The following is a 17,266-nucleotide window of genomic DNA, read 5'->3' on the forward strand; positions in this document are numbered from 1 at the left end:
ATAAGGGCTCACCTTAATGCCTTGGGCTGCGAAGTACAGCAGCTCACAAAGCACGGAGTGCGACTGCATTTGCAGTTTAAACCATCCTGCTCTCTGTCCTGGGAAAGTCTCCATCCACCTTAGCACTGACCTTTGATTATTAATTGACCGCTTATACAGTTTGCATGCAGATTTCAGACAAGACGAAGAGGGTAATCTGCTGCTAAAATTTCAACTGAGTTGAAAATAAAAATTAGCACCGGTAACTTTTCACAGAATTTACCTTTGGAAAGTGGTTGCTTTTGATTTTCCAGAAAGCCGGGATGTAGCTAATTAAAACCGCACATATCATCCTAACATCATCTCCTCACTACTGAACTTCTAACCTGACATAAATACATTGCATACTGTAACCTGTTTCTCCTGATTATTAACCTTGAACATGGCAACCTATAAATCATCAGTGAAACAGCTGGTGCTCAGCATTGCCCCAAAGGTGTATGATTACGATCATTTTATATATATCTTGGTATGCAGACATGAAAAATTCATTGAAGAGCTTGGTATTGTAAGACTCATTGTAATGAATTTTCTTAAAAACATAGATCATGCTTAAAATAGGTGTCTGCTCATTATAATGTAGCCATTTATATCTTCCCGAATTACTTGTGCACAGCCTGGCTGATTTCTTAGAGTCAAATGTGATTCCTAAACAAATTCAGAGTGGTCAGTCTGCCTGTACTTCAGGGTGGGAATTTAATTTTTAGCTTTATGCCTTTATTTCTATGGGTGCCAGGACTCAAACTTGCAAAAATATCGAAAGAATTATGGATTTTTCCCAGGTGGAGATTCCTCTGAAGCACTTGGTGTTACATCCATTGCTACTGGGATTTTGGTAGCTGCTGTTAGCATTTTCGCTGCGGGTATGATAGCTGTAGACTCACATGAGGTTCACTGCCAGCAAACACAAGGATTGTGCAACTTTAAACCAGTAATAAAACCAAAGGGAATAAACATACCATAAAACAGGACATATAAAACCAGAACTTCCAAATGAGCTTGTAAAAACCACTAAATCTGCTGGCCAGGACTTCGAGGAAGACAGAGAGCTGGTCCAGAGGGAGTAGGTCTCCTGGTGATGTTTTGGTCCTCAGGACAGAATCCTCACCTTTTCCATCCTCCAACAACCAGTAACACACACACAGCCTGCGCCAGCTAAAAAACATGCCCCGTGATTTAAAGCCACCCAGCACCGCTCTAGTGAGCACAGAGCAGCCTGTGCCACACCCTCCCATCCTACACATGCTTTGCAGGGAGGCTCTCACCGCTCCTGTCCAAGGTTGAGTGGTTGTTGCAGGTGAAAGGAACCACGAGGGGAAAGGCCCTGCATTTCGCTACTGATTCATACCAGCAATTTCTCATCTTGCAGGTGAAACCATTCTTTTCTGATAGGTTAGGAGAAGCTTTTGTCACCTCTGGCTGCCCTCCCGCCTGAGGATCCTCTGTCAGAAACCCTGCCTAGGATGGGATGGAGGGAGAGCCTTCTTGTCCAGGCATTTTCCCCACGATAACAGCCAATGAGGGAAGCTCTCCCTGCCCTTGCTGTAGTCTCCATGATCAAAGCATGCCAATACAAGGAGGACTCCATCAAGGACTCCTTCACTGCCTTGGCCACATATCCCTTCAGTCTTCACCTTGTGCTGGAAGGGAAATCACAGTACTCCCACAGAAATCTGCACGTTCCTTCCAGAACTCCTAGTTCTGGTTTTCCCCATGACAATTTTTGTTTGCTGCAAGCAGCAGACACACAGACATTTGCGTGCAACCCTATTGCGCACTGGTCATCAGGGAGACCAGCGCAGATTTAATTTGCTTTTGCCTGCTCACTGCATAGTCTCCCTTACCTATCAGAAAGAGTGAAGACAAACACAAAAAACAGCTCCACAGCTGCTTGCAGGCTATTTCTGTAGTGCAAACAGCAAGAAAACCTGATATCACTGCACGCAAATGTTGCTTGGGTCACCACAGGCATGAGGCCTAAGAAGAGATCTAAAAAGCTACGTCTCCACGAGGAATAAATGAAGCACACGGCAGAGAAGCGTAATTTGTTCCAATTTAGTTAAGATCCTCTTGGCACATCAACTTGCAACTGCTTCAGGAGGACTTCATGAAATAGCGTGCAAGAAAGCTCACTCATCCTTTCGCTTGTGTACAAGGAAATCTACTGATGGAAACAGTTTCGTAAATCCTGTTCCAAACCCGGGTTAAAAACATCCACCTCTAAAATGGTTGTAGTCAAACGCTACACATATCCAAGTGCTGTTACTGCAGAACGTGATCCCTGCTAGCCATCAGCAGAGAAGCTGATCCAAATTCATTAGAGGCTGTCACACAGAAAGGGTGCCAGGAGGAGCTGACAAACATGAGGTATTTAGCAGCACACACTTAAAACAGGCTGAAAGATCTTTTGGAGCTTGCCTCTCGTGGCTTCTAGAATATGGCTTTTTTCCTTTGGATTAAATACAAATATACAGTAGGTAAGAAACGATGGCAAGGGAAACTACTAAGGCAATGTAAAAACTTGCTGAAGTGAAACATGGAGTGTTTAAAGCCAGCAGATGCCTTTTTCTATTCCCGAATGCTCCCTTTCAGTGCAGTTGTACTGCGCCAATGACAGAAGGCTCTCCCTGGTAGGAACCGGTGCTTGGAAAGCTGGACTTCAGACCTTTTTAAAACCACCAGCTTCTTCTAAAAGACCAGTGGACACTGGAAGCATCAGCTAACCACTTCTTGTTATCTGCCAGAAAGAAGGTAAGGCTGGAAAAAAACAGGAATACTATCTTCTCTCTGCCCATCCCTGATGTATCCACAAGCTCCCTTCTTGAGGCAGCTGTACACCCAGACAGGGCAGAACGAGGAGAGGGCTTTTCAGCACTCCCTCAAAACCATGCAGAAAGAGAAGCTTGGAGTATACTAAAGCTTCAGCAGTCTACCATCTTGATTTCAGATTTGCCCCATCAGCAGAGCAATGTGTACAGCAGGAGCAGCCTTTTTAGGAGAATGCGAAGCTCTAATGATGTGAATCCTGACACTTCAAACCAGAGCCTGAACATGCAACTTTGGTAACTGCGCTGGTCAAATGAACCGGCTTCACCGTCAGATCCAGGTATGGCCAAAGGAGTATCGCAGAAACACCGACAACAACCGACCCTCCTGAAGAAGTCAGTGTCCTAGTGCACACTCTCGTTTCTACGCTGTACTACGCAGTCAGCACAGAAAGCGGCCCCAAGGTCGAGCGGTAGCAAGCCGCACGGCGGAAGCAGCAGCCGCAGCCCTGCCCTCATAACAGGACTCAATGGGACAACAGCCGAAGCCAGGCCCAAAGCTTGGCACGCGGTTTTACGTGGAAGCAGAGAGAAGCTGACAGGTTCGTATCTCACAGCGGGGCGGCAGTTTCGCCGTCGCACAGCAGCAGCAACTGATTGAGGGGGGCTCTATTATGGCAGCCTGGGATGTAATGAAGACTGTCACGTTCAAGGATGAGCTGGAGTCTCTTACCCAGGCAGCCCTAATCAGGGTGGTTTGAGTGCCGCATGATTATTGCTAACATCAGCCTCACAACACCTCTGTGAAGAAGTCAAGTGTCATTCTCCGTCCTGAAGATTGGAAACTGCAATTAAAGCAACCGCCTCGGGGAAGTCGACAGAATTAGAAATTGAATCTGGAGTCCTGGTCTGCCCATTCGCCCATGGGCTCACCCTTCAAACTTGTGAGTAGGCAACTGAAAACAGTCCAAGGGCACCTTTCACCTGCAGCCCGAGAGACGTGGTCCCCCGGACTCCAGTGACAGCTCCAGCCTCGCCAAACGGGCACAAAAGAGCAAACACTGCTTGCAAAACAAAGCATGTACCCCACCGGTCACTAGAGTGCCACAAGCTGGAATCAGTGCGATGATTGTGACAGCTGAGAACAAATTCAGCTATGTTTGACAACTTCCAGAAAATATTGGCAGAGGACAGGGAGTCTGCACTGCCCAGCAGCACCTTTGTGAATTGATTAGCCATATAGCAGATGGCAAGCCTGCTGCAGACTGAGACAGCAGAAGATGGCCAGTCTGGTGGAGAAGAACTTGAAGACGACTGGGAAGAAAAAGCGTGTCCTTACAGTGACAGCCCAAAATGATATTTCATAAATGTCAGATGCACAGCAGATGAGGGACAGGACTGATTTTTAACATTTTCCTCAACTACTTATTACAAGCACCTGTCCGGCTCATGAAGCAAAATTATATAGCTTAGTTTAAACCTTTCACTTTCACCTCTACCCTTCACAAAAATCTTTAAGGAAGTCATCAAAAAATATTTCTTCTTTCAAAATATTATTCTAAACAGGACTTCTAAAAGTCATTCAGGAATCAGCTGGTATGTTTGGGAGAACTTACTTTCTCTGAAAGCGGGCATGCCTTGTAAGTTCAATGTTAGGAAAACATGTTTGGGACAAAAAGCAAAGGCTTTGCTTCGCTCCTCCTGCCACATATCTTTGGGAGGGGTTTGGCACATGTTTGGGGAAAATTCATATTTTTAATGGTTTTAGGAAATGCCTGAGGCTATTCAGAGCCTGCACAGCTGCTCATCAGTAGCCAGCCATGGCTGAAGGAGCAGAAACTATGGATCAGAGAAATATGCCATCTTTGTCTGGTGCAGAACAATGCCACTGCAGTGATACACAATGGCCGTCTCTTATTTTCCACTAGCCCTCTGGAAGAAAAAAAAAAAAAGAAAAAAAAAGAGGGAAAAAAAAAAAAGAGAGGGCTCATGGACGTTCCTTGCAGGGCCTCCGAGCGGAGGGAGCACACGTTCGCTCTGCGCGCAGAGAGATGCAAATCCTTCCCCGGGCCCAACAACAGCGGCAGCCCTGGGGGAGGAGACTGATGGCACAGACCGGGCGGCCGCCGCTCCCAACTCTTATGCCTGCAAAGCCCACCGCTTCCCGGGACCTCCCGAAAACTGGAAAGTCAGAGCATTGTCCAAGGAGAGCTGCAAAAGCTCAGGCGTCGGAGCTGACCACCCATCGCACGCCCTTACCAGGCATTTTAAAGCTTGCAGTTTGCTCACTGGTCGGTTTACAGACGCAACTGCCCGAAAGATGGACGAATCCGCGGTTCAACGTCTCCGCACGGCCCCGCAGGTTAATCAGGCTCACGTCTGAGAAGGTGGCACTAAAAGGAACAAGGAGCTTCTGCAGTGAGACCCCAAGTAGCAATGCTTGCATCTACTTACTCCGAGCAAACTTTGTGGGTTGGGTTTCTAACACAGACTATAATTAGCAGGGTTTAATGAAGTCTCCGACTTGCAGCTATCACTGACACCTAAATTTTTGAAGCTCAGACTGAGGCGGTACAAGTAACAGGTTGGAAACTACCGGCGCTGAGCTACCGCAACATGAACAGCTCAGACTGTTAAGGTTTGATGGTTTTAACGCAGTGCTGACAGTCATCAATAAAAGCTGGAAGAACAAACCCACGCAGTGACATGGATTTGTCTCCCTTCAGACAATGTATTTTTGCACTATAGTTCATGTTGTCCTAAACATTTGCTGTTTTGCATCAAATCTATTACCTAAAGCTGCATGCAGACAGAGTAGGGACGTTCCCCCTACATCGGGACGGAGGTGTTCGATTGCTTCCAAAACTCCCATCAAACGGATCACAGCCACTGTCAGTCCCTAAAACTTCATTTTCTTCACACCATTTTCCTCAGAACAGCTGACTCCAGCTAGCGATCGGAACAGATGCCTGAAGCACCATCTCTCCTCGAAGGAGCCAGCTTCGGGTCCCTCCAAGGCATCATCGCTTGAAGCCGCAGAGGGGCACCAACAGGTTATCCACACGGCACGTGCAGCAAAACCCGCAGCCGGCGCTCCCTGCCCTCGAGCGGAGTCGGAGCAGTCCATGGGCCGGCACCTTCCAGGCCCCCAGGGATGACTTCAGAGGCAGCAGGACCGGGAGCCCTCAGACGCCCCGATGTTACTGGACCCCCAGCCCTGACATGAAGGATGCAGAGGTAGCTGAAAGGTCTGGTGTGGAACATCGGGAGTCAACAGCCCAGGCAGCTTTGGAGGCAATACGAAATTCAGTGGGAAGCTTAACACTAGAAACACAACGGATTACCTCCTCCCTGCCAAAATCTTCAGCCCCCCTCAAATGAAAGAGCGCTTGCTTTGCTGCACTAAACGGCAAAGGCCCTCAATCAAAGAAGTGCCTGTTATCCTAATAAACAGTATACTTTGACATTTGACATGGATATGAAATGAGATCAAAGCTGACAGAAGATACCTGGGACTAGTTTAGGGGTTTGTCATTCTACTTCTTCCATTCTCTGTCGCTGTTTCATCAGTGACAGTTCTCAACACTCATGCTTGAACCAGTTCTTCCTTACATTCCACATTTGCAAAGTAAGTCCATAAGACTTCCTTCGCAAGTTCTTAAAAAATACATCTTTAGTAGCCTGAGGAAATTTGTCGTTGTTCTGTTGTTTCCCTCGGCAGGACTGCACAGCAGGCGCACAGAAAAGGCTGGGTTCGCAGGCAGACCATCGCTCTGCCTGGACGCAGACACCTCCTCCCGGAAAGCACAACAAAACAAGTCACTTGTACTCCTGCACACCTCCAGTAACACTTCCGCCACCACTAGGAGGGTCCAGCCAAAAATGGCTGGTGGCAAAAGAAGGCTTCTCAACGAGACAGACCAAAAGGGTCCTCCAGACGTGAATCAAGTGCAGAGTAGTGTCTGATCTAAGCATCTTACTCACGGAAGCTTTTATTCATTTAGACACACTTTAAAACTCCGTAAGGATCTTTGCAATGATTAACATGTAAAAAGTCTGTGTCAAATCAAAGAAAAACCTTCATATTTTCATGTAATACATTTCTTGGACATTAGATGGCAATCCCCCCACTTCATTTTTCATACCAGGGGCCCACATCCCTTCCAAAAATCAAATGTCACCTTCTTTTCAACAGGTGAGCCGTCTGTTTGGCCCGTGGAGAAGCAAGGCTCTTTGGAAAGCACTTTCAGAGTACGGAGGCTCCCCCACTACCACGGCACTTGTTCCGTTGGAACCATTCTCCAGTTTTGGTTTTTCTTTGATTAGGAAAGGCAGATGAGTATTACTGTTACAGAGCAACACTTTTAATAGCGGCAAGAGCCACTTAATTGACCCTTGGACACCCTGTGCCATGACTTGGATGTTTCGGTGCCAAAAACCTGTAGGCAGAAATAGGTGATTACCAGAATTTCCTCCTCATTTCGGCAGAGGAAGAGGGTCAGGAGAAGAAAGAGGGTTAGTGTGGCATTTAACAATATAATTTCTAGTCTTGCCAATTAAAAAGGGTCCTCCCAAGGGATATCATTAGTCTGTGTAAATCTTTGCTGGGAACTGTAAAACTGAATTATTATTTATTTTTTTTTTAAAAAAAGGCTATTTGGTACCAGTATGTGGAATACACACAATGGGAAGCACCTACCAACTTCTGCGGTGGGAATTCTATAGGTCGAAGAAAAAATCAGATACGAGACATTTAAAGAACTTAAATGACAGCTCAAGTGAATTTAACAGAGTATGTAACACATCTGATCAAGTTAATGTACCTTGCCTTTCAGCCTCTCACTTTTTGTCATGGTCTACGTGTGGTGTTTTAGAAAGAGGCAGGAATAACACACCTCGTCAACCGTTCTGCGATGCACATGGCAGGGGGAATCCTTCCTGACCTTCGTTAACTCCATATGATCTATTTAAGTGGCACTACAAGACATCCTGACATCCATTCACTTCAACAGTGCGTGCCTGTGATTCATTCACGCAAAATTCACTTCCTAAGCCTTCATTTCTCATCGACTTTCATCATTCATGAAAAGCTCTTTTCAGGCCAAGTTCACTCCTTTTCACGCGTCCCCCTCCGGGCCGAATTTTGGCCTTCCAACACTCATCTGTTTGAGCTCTCGTGCAAATGCACAGTGGACATGAGAGCGAGGTTTGCAGCTCTCCAGCATTCCAAAAGCATAGACAGTATTAGTCCTAAGATGGGGGTCCACCCACAGCTGGCTACTCAAATAGCTAATTTTTCATGTACTCCACTGAAAATCTCACCTTTCATCCTCACTCTCGAGATGGTTGTGTATGTGTGTGTCAAGGTGACAACACTGTGAAAACAGAAGCTCTCAGACGGTACATTATCTCGAATATCAAAAGGTCACAAAAGGGTACAAATCGGTAGCTCTCCAGAAGAGGCACTGGTTTTTATGAAAAGTGGGTCAGTTTTAGTTTCATGTAGGTTGTTTGACACAGTGGTTTCTGGCATCACAAGCTCTGGCCTACAGGATACCACAGAGCCTTTGTATCCCTTGCTGTCACTACAGCATTGTGTTTTTCTACCCATTAACCAAGGATAAATGACCTAGATATTGTGCCTATTAAAGTCTCATTTTTCTTTTGCCCTTTTGTTCTTTAGTGTACCACATTATCACATGCTGAACACATTTTAAAGTATTCTCAGTCTCTCATGCCCCTTTGAAGGGGTAAAGTAGGGTTTTTAGTGTGCATTTCTGTAAAGTTACTTAGAGTGGAAAATATGAAGGTAATTCAAGGTTTCTCTTCCCGCCTAGTCCCTTGAAGACAATCAGTTCAGCATTTACAGCCACTAATCTACAAAGAATATAGCAGAAAAATGCTATAAAAGCGCCACAACGCAAATACAGAAAGTGAACACCGGTTGTGACATCCCTAAACACTACATTCTATAATTACATCTCTGCATATCATGGGTCACTTTTATTAAAAGCATCATTACTACAGTTGGCAGCAATTTACATCTTATCTTACATGATAGCAGTTTCCAAAGAAAAAAAATAAAAAGACATCACAACAAAGAAAAACAATACATTTACAAAGTCATGTCTGTAAACTTCAAGGCTAGTTTAGAGTTGAGGTAATGCTGTTTAGCTTTGTGGCTAAAGTAACAAAGTCCTTTAATTTAAAAAAGGTACCTGATTTTTTTTCTTTTTGTTTATACCAGTGCATTACAAGATCACGAGACGATTAAACTGTAGCTTTAACCAGTAAGAACCTTCTCCGCGGGTTAATTTCCAAAAGGTACTCTTCACATTCAACAGCTGCCTTATTATTGCTGCGTCTCAAGACAGAGACATTCACACTATCATGAAGATTGTCAGAGAGAGAGTGTGTGTGTGGGTGTGTGCGCGCATGTGAGCGGGTGAACTCCCATACAGTCAAAATGAAGCGCGAGTACGATATGTATGGTGAATTTCATCTTGACCTTCACAGCAAAAAAAAAAATAAAAATAAAAAAATTAAATATATAACTTCATCCTTCCTTTAAGCAGCACTTCCTTCTATTAGTGCCACTTGATTACAAATTGCTGCTTAATTCATAATACCAATGGTACCAAAAGAAAAAAAAAAGCAGAGCATTATGTCAATTTCCTTAAAAAGACATGATCACCTCTCAAATTTCATCTCTCCTAGGGATAATAAATAATGCACTGCACAATACTTAATGACCAAGATACCTTTTGACACATCTGTATAACATGACTTGAACTTTTTTTTTTTTGCTACACTATGTTACAGAACAGCTTATAAAAACTAAGTATGGACATTAACTGTGAGTGTAAACAGTAGGACTACCACTTGTCAAAAGTTTAAAACACTTTAACTGTAACTGGTACTGGTTATTCATCATTTTCATTGTTTTCTATTTCTTCCCCCCCATCAAGTGAGTCTAATTCTTCACCCTGTGCTATTTCATCTTCTAAAACGGAGGAATCTGCAGTTTTATCAAGGCTCTCCTCTGCATCACTGCCTTCGAGATTTTCTTCATCTTTAAAGGCAGTTCCTTCAGTTTTGTCAGTAGCCTTCTCTTCGTTGGAGCCCACTGCGTTCTGAAGTCCTGCTAGTGCTGGGAAACCGGGCAGAGTCAATCCCCCCAGTCCTGGAGGTAGAAACATTGATGGATAGAAGAGGCCAGGAGCCATGGTAGACAGCAGGAAAGGATTGAAGGCCAGAGGGTTTGTGGGCAATCCAGTGTTGGTCGTGGTGGTAGTGGTGGCAGTGGCGGTAGACGCCGCAGTAGCAGCACTGACAGATCCATTCGCAGAGTCAGTAGCAGAAACAGTGTCTGTGCTTTTCTCAGAGTCTTTGATCTCCTCTTCATTCTCATTTTTCTTCTCTTCAGCTTTTGAAGCGCCATCCTCAGTCTCTCCTTGACCGGAAGCAGTAGTGGCATTTCCAGTAGTAGCCGTTATCGGGTTATTCAACAATCCGCTTAGTCCAAACATATTGGGCAATCCTGCCATCCCTGGCAACATCAGAGGCAACATGGCAGCCGGATTTTTAGCGTCCCCCCCAGCAGCAGCAGCTGTTGCTAGCCCTGGCGGGAAGCCCATGAGGCCTGCGAGCTGGAGAGACTGCAGGTTCTGTAGGTTCTGGAGGCTTGTGAGGTCCATTCCAGCAAACAGACTGTTCATTAGTAGTGGGTTGATTCCCGAAGTTGATGCTACAGCAGCAGCTGCTGCAGCTGCTTTGGCAATTTCACTTTTTGGCCTTCTTCCTCTTCTGCTTGCTCCTTCCTCCCTCACAACAGGTCCAGTGAGAAGACGGTCAAACATGGACTCTGGAACAAAACCCTGAAAAGGGGATGCGAAAAACAGGCTTTATTCTCAATTAGCTTTTATAGCTTTCAGCAGTTAACTGGTGACAATGGAAGAAACAGAAGGGATTTCAGTACACTCCAAAGCGATTTGTTTTTCAACCCTGGCAAATCGTGACTAGCTAGCTGCTGAAGTGAACGGCAGCAGAACATGTAAGAAAAACTGAAGAAAGCAAAGTCACAGATTTTGTGTATTTAAGCACAGCAGTAAAACGAAACCTGCTGAAACTCTGTAGCTTCATTAAAAGAAAACTCTGATGTACTGCAGTTATGAACTTACAGCTTTGTACTTCAAATTGAACAATATTTTATTAAAATGAGTGTTTGTAGAATTGTACCATTTATTTTCAAACAACTGTTATAAAATAAAAGGCAGAAAATCTGATCTTCTTGTGCTGCCTGTTACCAAGATGACAAATTCTCTTTCTGTTATGAAGATGACAAATATTTTCTTAATAGTTCCTAATGTATGAATACTTGTGCTTATTCAGGATTGTTGCTTAGAAGTAAAAAATAATGCAAAACCAAATGCTGAAACCTGCCTCACTGTAGCTGATTTTTCAAGTGTACTCCAATCCCATTCTACCCCTACTATCACCTCCTATCCCTGCTATCACCACTCCCCTGTCCAAGCTGGGTAACTCCCACCCAGACATTACAATTTAGTCAGCTCAAAGCCAGCTATCAGACAAAGACTTAATAATCAATTTACACAGCCTTGAACTTTTCCATGCTACAACCTACAGTGAAGCATGGAACGAAAGTTTCACTTACAGACTGTTTAACAATCTCGGTCCAATCTGGAGCAACAGCAAATTCAGGATTTTCTTCCAACCATCTTGGCAAGTCCTTCATTGGAGGGGCCATAGCTCCACCCATCTAATAAAAAAGACAAGGTTAACACTTGGAAAAAAAAAACAAACCACCAAAAAACCGAAACCCAAGCAACTATTCATACGAATATTTTCTATCTGCGCACTTTCATCTCTGAAGGATGGCAATACAGACTTTCAGTTCAGATTGTGGAAAACTGCATGGAAACCAGCTAATGATATTAGACTTGAGAAAGACCACACTGAAAAAAAGAAAAAAAACCAACTGAAAACAAAACAGTAAAATGCTGGAGCTCAGGCAGGGCTGGTAATGAAATTCATACCTGATACAAGGAAAAAACACATTATACAGTTTCAAAAAAACAAGAGCTATTTACTCAAGTGATTAACATGTTCACATCAGAAGAACAAAGGAGGAATTTAAAGGAACTGGGTAGTTCATTTTAGGAAGAATATCTGCCAGTGCCAAATTATGAAACTTTTTAAAAAGAAAGCTTGGAATAGAAAGCCTGCTTTCCACATGCAAAGACGTTACTGAAGACCTCCACTGAACTAACAATTTTTACCTTCTTTCCATTTCGCTTATTTACAACAGGTACCCTTTCTTCTCCTGTCAAGGTGTTTATATCCAGTTTATTAGGGTTTCGACACCTGTGTCGTTTTTGTTTCGGCTTCTGAAATGGGGAAAACAGCACATCTGCACTCTTCTGGAAAGAAGAGAAATGTATTGCTTTTTAGTTTTTTATTTTCTTGAGAAAAATCACCAACTATGGAACCTCTTCTTACAACAATTTCAAGAAGGTGCCAATTGCTTTACCCTCAGATTATCTCAGAAAAACCTTTTTTCTTGTTGACGCAAACACCATTTTAGCACATTGTTATATACAAATACTAAGAAAGGAAAAGCAACCCATACATTCTGGTGCCACTTGTGGGTTTAGATATTACATTAAGTGTGGCTAAAGAGAAAACCTCTACTGAAAACCAGCGGTTAAAAGATCCCATTACTATGTCCAATGTGAGGAAATGTGTTTTTACGTCTGTAAAACTAACTTCTGCATTACTTTAATACAACGCTTTCAGAATGACATACTTACTGGTACATAACTTGGCATATCTACAGTGTAAGTAGGATGCAATTTAAGCCATTCAACTAAATCCTTGTTTTTAGGAGCATCCTCTCCCACCAGCCTGGTCCCATCCTCTAGATTGATTACAGGGATGCGAGTGTCTGGGTCCAGCTGACCAGGAGATGGAATGTTCCTTGCTGGTAGGGCTTCTATATCTTCTTCAAAAGCTTTGGTCACTTCTGCATCCTCCTGAAAACATTAACATCCATATTAATTCTCACTTCAAGGCAACAGTTACCTGGGAGAAACAATTTCAGGGGCTAAAGCTAAACACTCAAGAAGATTTTGCATATGCAATAGTTAATGGGGTTTAAATATTCATACTATGTAAAGCAATACCATTACATCAGGGAATTCTGTAAATTTAGCATCCTTGAACATTAAAGAACATACAGTTATTTTTTGTGCATTCCCACTTAATGGCCCTCAAGACCTTCCCTTTTCTACACAGTAAGAAAGACATACTTAAGCCTCAAAATGCATGTTGTTATAAATATATCATGTTTTGTTAAAAAAAGAAAAAATTGTCCTTTTTGAACGTGCAAGCTACTTCAAACTCAGTCACAATTTGCTAGAATAAAAAATTTATCTGAATATCATTTTGTATAGTTCAAAAAGAAGTAATAGCTCTAAACACAAAGAAAAAGCTGGTTAGGTAAAAAGCTGTACATTACTATTACAGAGAGCATAACAACACTTGAAACTCACATTCAAAAAGTACTAGACACAGAAGAACAAGTATGAGACAAAAAGGTTACTGTCTTACTACAGCCAACGACGTCCGTTTGTTGCTCATAAACAACAGATCAAGCCCTTCCACATTTTTCCTTCTTCCTCTCCTCCTCTTCATGGGCGGTTCTCCATCTATTAAAGAGCCATTTAGTAGATGCCTTGTGGGTGTGCGTGAAAGACCTGCTTGCAGCAGCTCCATTTGAGTTTTAAAGGCATCAGACACAGGTGTGGAGACATTAGGTAAGATAAACTTTGAAGTAACAGATGAAAAATTTGAGGTAGAACTTGTTGCCTCTCGTGAGGCCTTTGATAAATCTACAACCTTTTCTTGTCCATTTTCTGAGACCACCTGAGACTCACGTAACTGGGCAACCATTTCCATAAGATTTCTCCTCTTGGCAGCTCTCTCAGCCTCAATTTCAATCTTTCTTCGTCTCCTCCTCCTCTGACGTGGAACCGATAAATTGAGTGCATCTTCCTAATGAAAAATGAGCATTTCCAAACATTAGCAAAGCTCTGTTTGCTATGCTGAATTTAAAACAAAAGTCCAAACATACAACTCTGAACCAAAGTCTTAATTTTATTCAAAGAAACACCTTCTTTATTTTTCCTATTTTATTGAAAGAAATGCTAGTTTTTATTTTTTCTACTATGCACAAGAAGCGCATGCAAGACAAAATATTTTAGGTAAAAAAGAGAAATATGCAGCCTTGCCTTTGACAACTGAGGAGAAGCAGTGATATCTTCACTGCCACTGACGCTGGCTTGACCAACCATGGAGAGCTCTGCAAAGCTCCTTTTTTGTAGAGGGCTGTCCACAGCTGTTGGAGTGTACCCAGGTATGAGCCCCTGGAAATCAAACATCTGGCGCCTATTTACTGGCCACTTCCCTTTCAGCACCGCTTCACAGATGTTGTCTAATCGGTTGATCATTACTCGGTCCTGCATAAGGAAAAGTATGTAATGAACCTTCAGCGCGAAAGTCGCCTTTTAAACTCAAATAACGACACAGTCCAGCTTCCAAAGCTTAAGAAATACATTCAAAAACAACTATTCTCACAGGTCAGGATAAATTGATCGCTTACAAGAAGCTAATGCACAGACAATTTTGTAGAATAAAACACCACTGGAATTTAAAAGCTGCATTTGTATTGGGCGGAAGGAGGAAGACAGACCAAGTCTTCTGTATGACAATGTACTAATTGACAAATTTAACAGAAACTCACTATTGTTTTATGCTGCAAAAACTTCATTAGTTGGCAAAATCAACAGCTAGGAAAGGAAAATCAAAACACCTGCAATCAGTATCTTAATACTGCAGTTCTCCAGATCCAAGAGTCTGGATCTGCAATTCTGTCCTAGCAAGTGGATCCTCATTAGCGTCACTATTAATAAAGTTCAACATTATGAAACGGGCACCAACCTAGGGACATCTAATGAATGTCAATTTTCATTCCACGCCCATTATCACTTCAAATTTCACTGAAGCGTGCACACTAAAAATCTCTAATTATGTTTATTAGTCTACTTATGCTGAACCTATACAGACGAAAGATTTTTTGTTTTACTTTTACACTATGACTGGAATAAGGTTTTAGTCCATGTTTCCAAAATACATGCTGAAAGCAAAGAAGATGAGTATCATTTGATTTTTTCATTTCAGTATTCAAAACCACCTTCTATGCTAGCCTGCCTGAAGTAGTAGAAACTTCAGAACTATGAGAAATACTGCTGGTTAGGGAATACGACCATCAGCTAGCTTCCTGAACAGCCCAACAGTGCAAAAGCCACTAGCAAACCTCAGCAGCTGCAACAGACTGCTTGCTTTCCCCAGGAATAAGCCTATTAAGAGCAAGGTCCTCCCACCCTGCCCCCCTGTCCCAAACCAGATGGCCCTGTTATGGTGATTAGTAAGCTTAAGACTATTACTACTTTATTTCTCTCTCTGCCCTTTCTACAAAGGAGAGTACGAAATGATATATGGATTTATTATGAGGTTACGGTTTCATGTTTTTGAAAACATTTTATATCAGATAATTTTCTGCGTTGTTCGCAAAATAAGATATAGCTTTATCCTATCTAAAACTGCTGCTTAGGTTTGCAGGATACCTTAATATAATTACATCTGTCAACATTACATAATGGCTTAGATCATGTAGGTCACCAATACTCTCCTCTACAATCTCCTCACCCCAAAAAAAAGCTGCGATCTTACAAAATCTCTGCTCTCAACACCGCAGATTGCTCTGCAGATGAAACCCATAATTCAAAATCATGTCTGCTTCCATCAATAGAGGTGCAAAAGGTGTGATTCTGCTGATATACATACAGTTATGGACCCTGTGAGGAACTAATGTCTATCACTAGTTTGCTGTTTTACTAAATTACACCATTTAAAGCAAAGCAATTCCTTTAATTTCCTTTTCTAATTTGTATGAAATTGAAGAAAAAAATGCTACTCCACAAATGAGTCATAGATAAAAGTCCCTTGCCCACTAGAAGTGCAGGATCGTACAAAGATTGCTGCTATTTTGCAAACACAACATTTCCTGTATTTTATCTGTATTTAAAAAGACACATGCCATTCTACCCCTAACGAACCTTAGGCCAGAAAGAGAAGGCAAACGTTCTCTCGTGAAGCAGCTGAACCACAGAGGGATCCCCATCTTCCATGTAGAATCCATCGCGTGTTTCATCCCTCGCGGTACTCATAGAGGCATTGCTTTCTTCATCAAAATTCTTACCCTGAGAAACCGCTCCTGCTGAATAACAACCATCACCAGGCATTAACTACAAAAGTTCCCAACCCAATGTCAACCTAACTGGACAGGTTAAGACAACCAGGCTTGACACAACACTTCTAACTCAGGCTTTTGTTCAGTTATTACTACAGCAGAGCCTTAGCCTTCTGCATTTGGCACAGAGACTGCGCTTATTGGCTCAGTAACCCATCTTGGAAGTCATCCCTTGTGGGGGAATACCCTGCTGATGCTGGATGGTTTTTATGAAAGTTTATCTAGCCACCTGATATGCAGAAGGGCAGAGGAACTGCTACATGTAGCCCATCCCAAGCTCCATAATGGCTGCATGTGCCACTCACCAGCTGGCACAAGTTACAACAGCTGTGAGGCTCATGCTCAGCACACAGAAATGATCTGACCAATGCACTACCTTCAGGTTGGGAGGATTCTTCCGATTTATCATCATCATCCAATTTCTCCTCTTCGTCTTCTTCCGAACCTTTCTCAGAAATAGATTTTGGGTCTACGTCTGTACTCATTTCTATATCTTTCAATTCACATTTAACAGATCCAGGCTCAGCCTCAGCATCACAGTCCGGTTTAGTGTCCTTATCTGCATTTTCTGTCTCCTCTTTGCTGCCAGACTTTTCTTTGGCTGCTGGATTTTCAGACCCTTCAACTTTAGACTCCGTTTGTTCTGTTGTCTTTTCTTCTTGTACTGGTGTGGATGGGACAATAGGTGGTGTTTGACTGCAGCCAACACCCAGAGGGTTTACAGAAGAGACAGTATTCACATTACCCGTCGCTCTGTTTTGAGCAAAGTTTTTGTGAGCCTCAAGAAAAGAGAGTTCAGGATCATTCAGAATGTGATAATCTGTCCTACTGACTCCATGTTTAGCAGCACCAATCAGTAAGTCTTTGTCATGTTTACCACACTCCCACCACTCTGGCAGGTCCAAGCTTGGTTGGCAAAGTTTTAGCCTCTCCCCCAACTGTGGGTGATGGAGAACCTGTTCACGGATTTTCCGCAACAATTCTATGCGATACAAAGTTCTAGAAGCACGTTCCTCTGTGATCGGCTCAATCATAGTGGAAAGATCAGGTGGTTCTGCAACGATACAAAATT

General features: G+C 43.0%; 1 protein-coding gene across 4 annotated transcripts in view; it reads right to left on the reverse strand.

Annotated features, from left to right (window-relative positions):
• Positions 1–6,865: 6,865 nt before the first annotated feature.
• CHD7 (chromodomain helicase DNA binding protein 7) overlaps positions 6,866–17,266 on the reverse strand; it is a 133,476-nt gene continuing 123,075 nt past the window's right edge. For 2 of the 4 annotated variants that reach the window (XM_075416093.1, XM_075416094.1), the window contains exons 31-38: positions 16,571–17,248; positions 16,001–16,161; positions 14,114–14,341; positions 13,434–13,877; positions 12,635–12,856; positions 12,104–12,244; positions 11,479–11,583; positions 6,866–10,681 (exon numbers count right to left, since the gene is read on the reverse strand). In XM_075416093.1, the coding sequence (XP_075272208.1) occupies positions 9,728–10,681; positions 11,479–11,583; positions 12,104–12,244; positions 12,635–12,856; positions 13,434–13,877; positions 14,114–14,341; positions 16,001–16,161; positions 16,571–17,248 (2,933 nt within the window). In that variant the 3' untranslated portion in view covers positions 6,866–9,727. The remainder of the gene's footprint in view (positions 10,682–11,478; positions 11,584–12,103; positions 12,245–12,634; positions 12,857–13,433; positions 13,878–14,113; positions 14,342–16,000; positions 16,162–16,570; positions 17,249–17,266) is intronic. The other 2 variants (XM_075416096.1, XM_075416097.1) reach the window with 2 other exon arrangements.

Source organism: Opisthocomus hoazin, chromosome 3 (genome assembly GCF_030867145.1).
Source record: "Opisthocomus hoazin isolate bOpiHoa1 chromosome 3, bOpiHoa1.hap1, whole genome shotgun sequence".
Classification (NCBI taxonomy): domain Eukaryota; kingdom Metazoa; phylum Chordata; class Aves; order Opisthocomiformes; family Opisthocomidae; genus Opisthocomus; species Opisthocomus hoazin.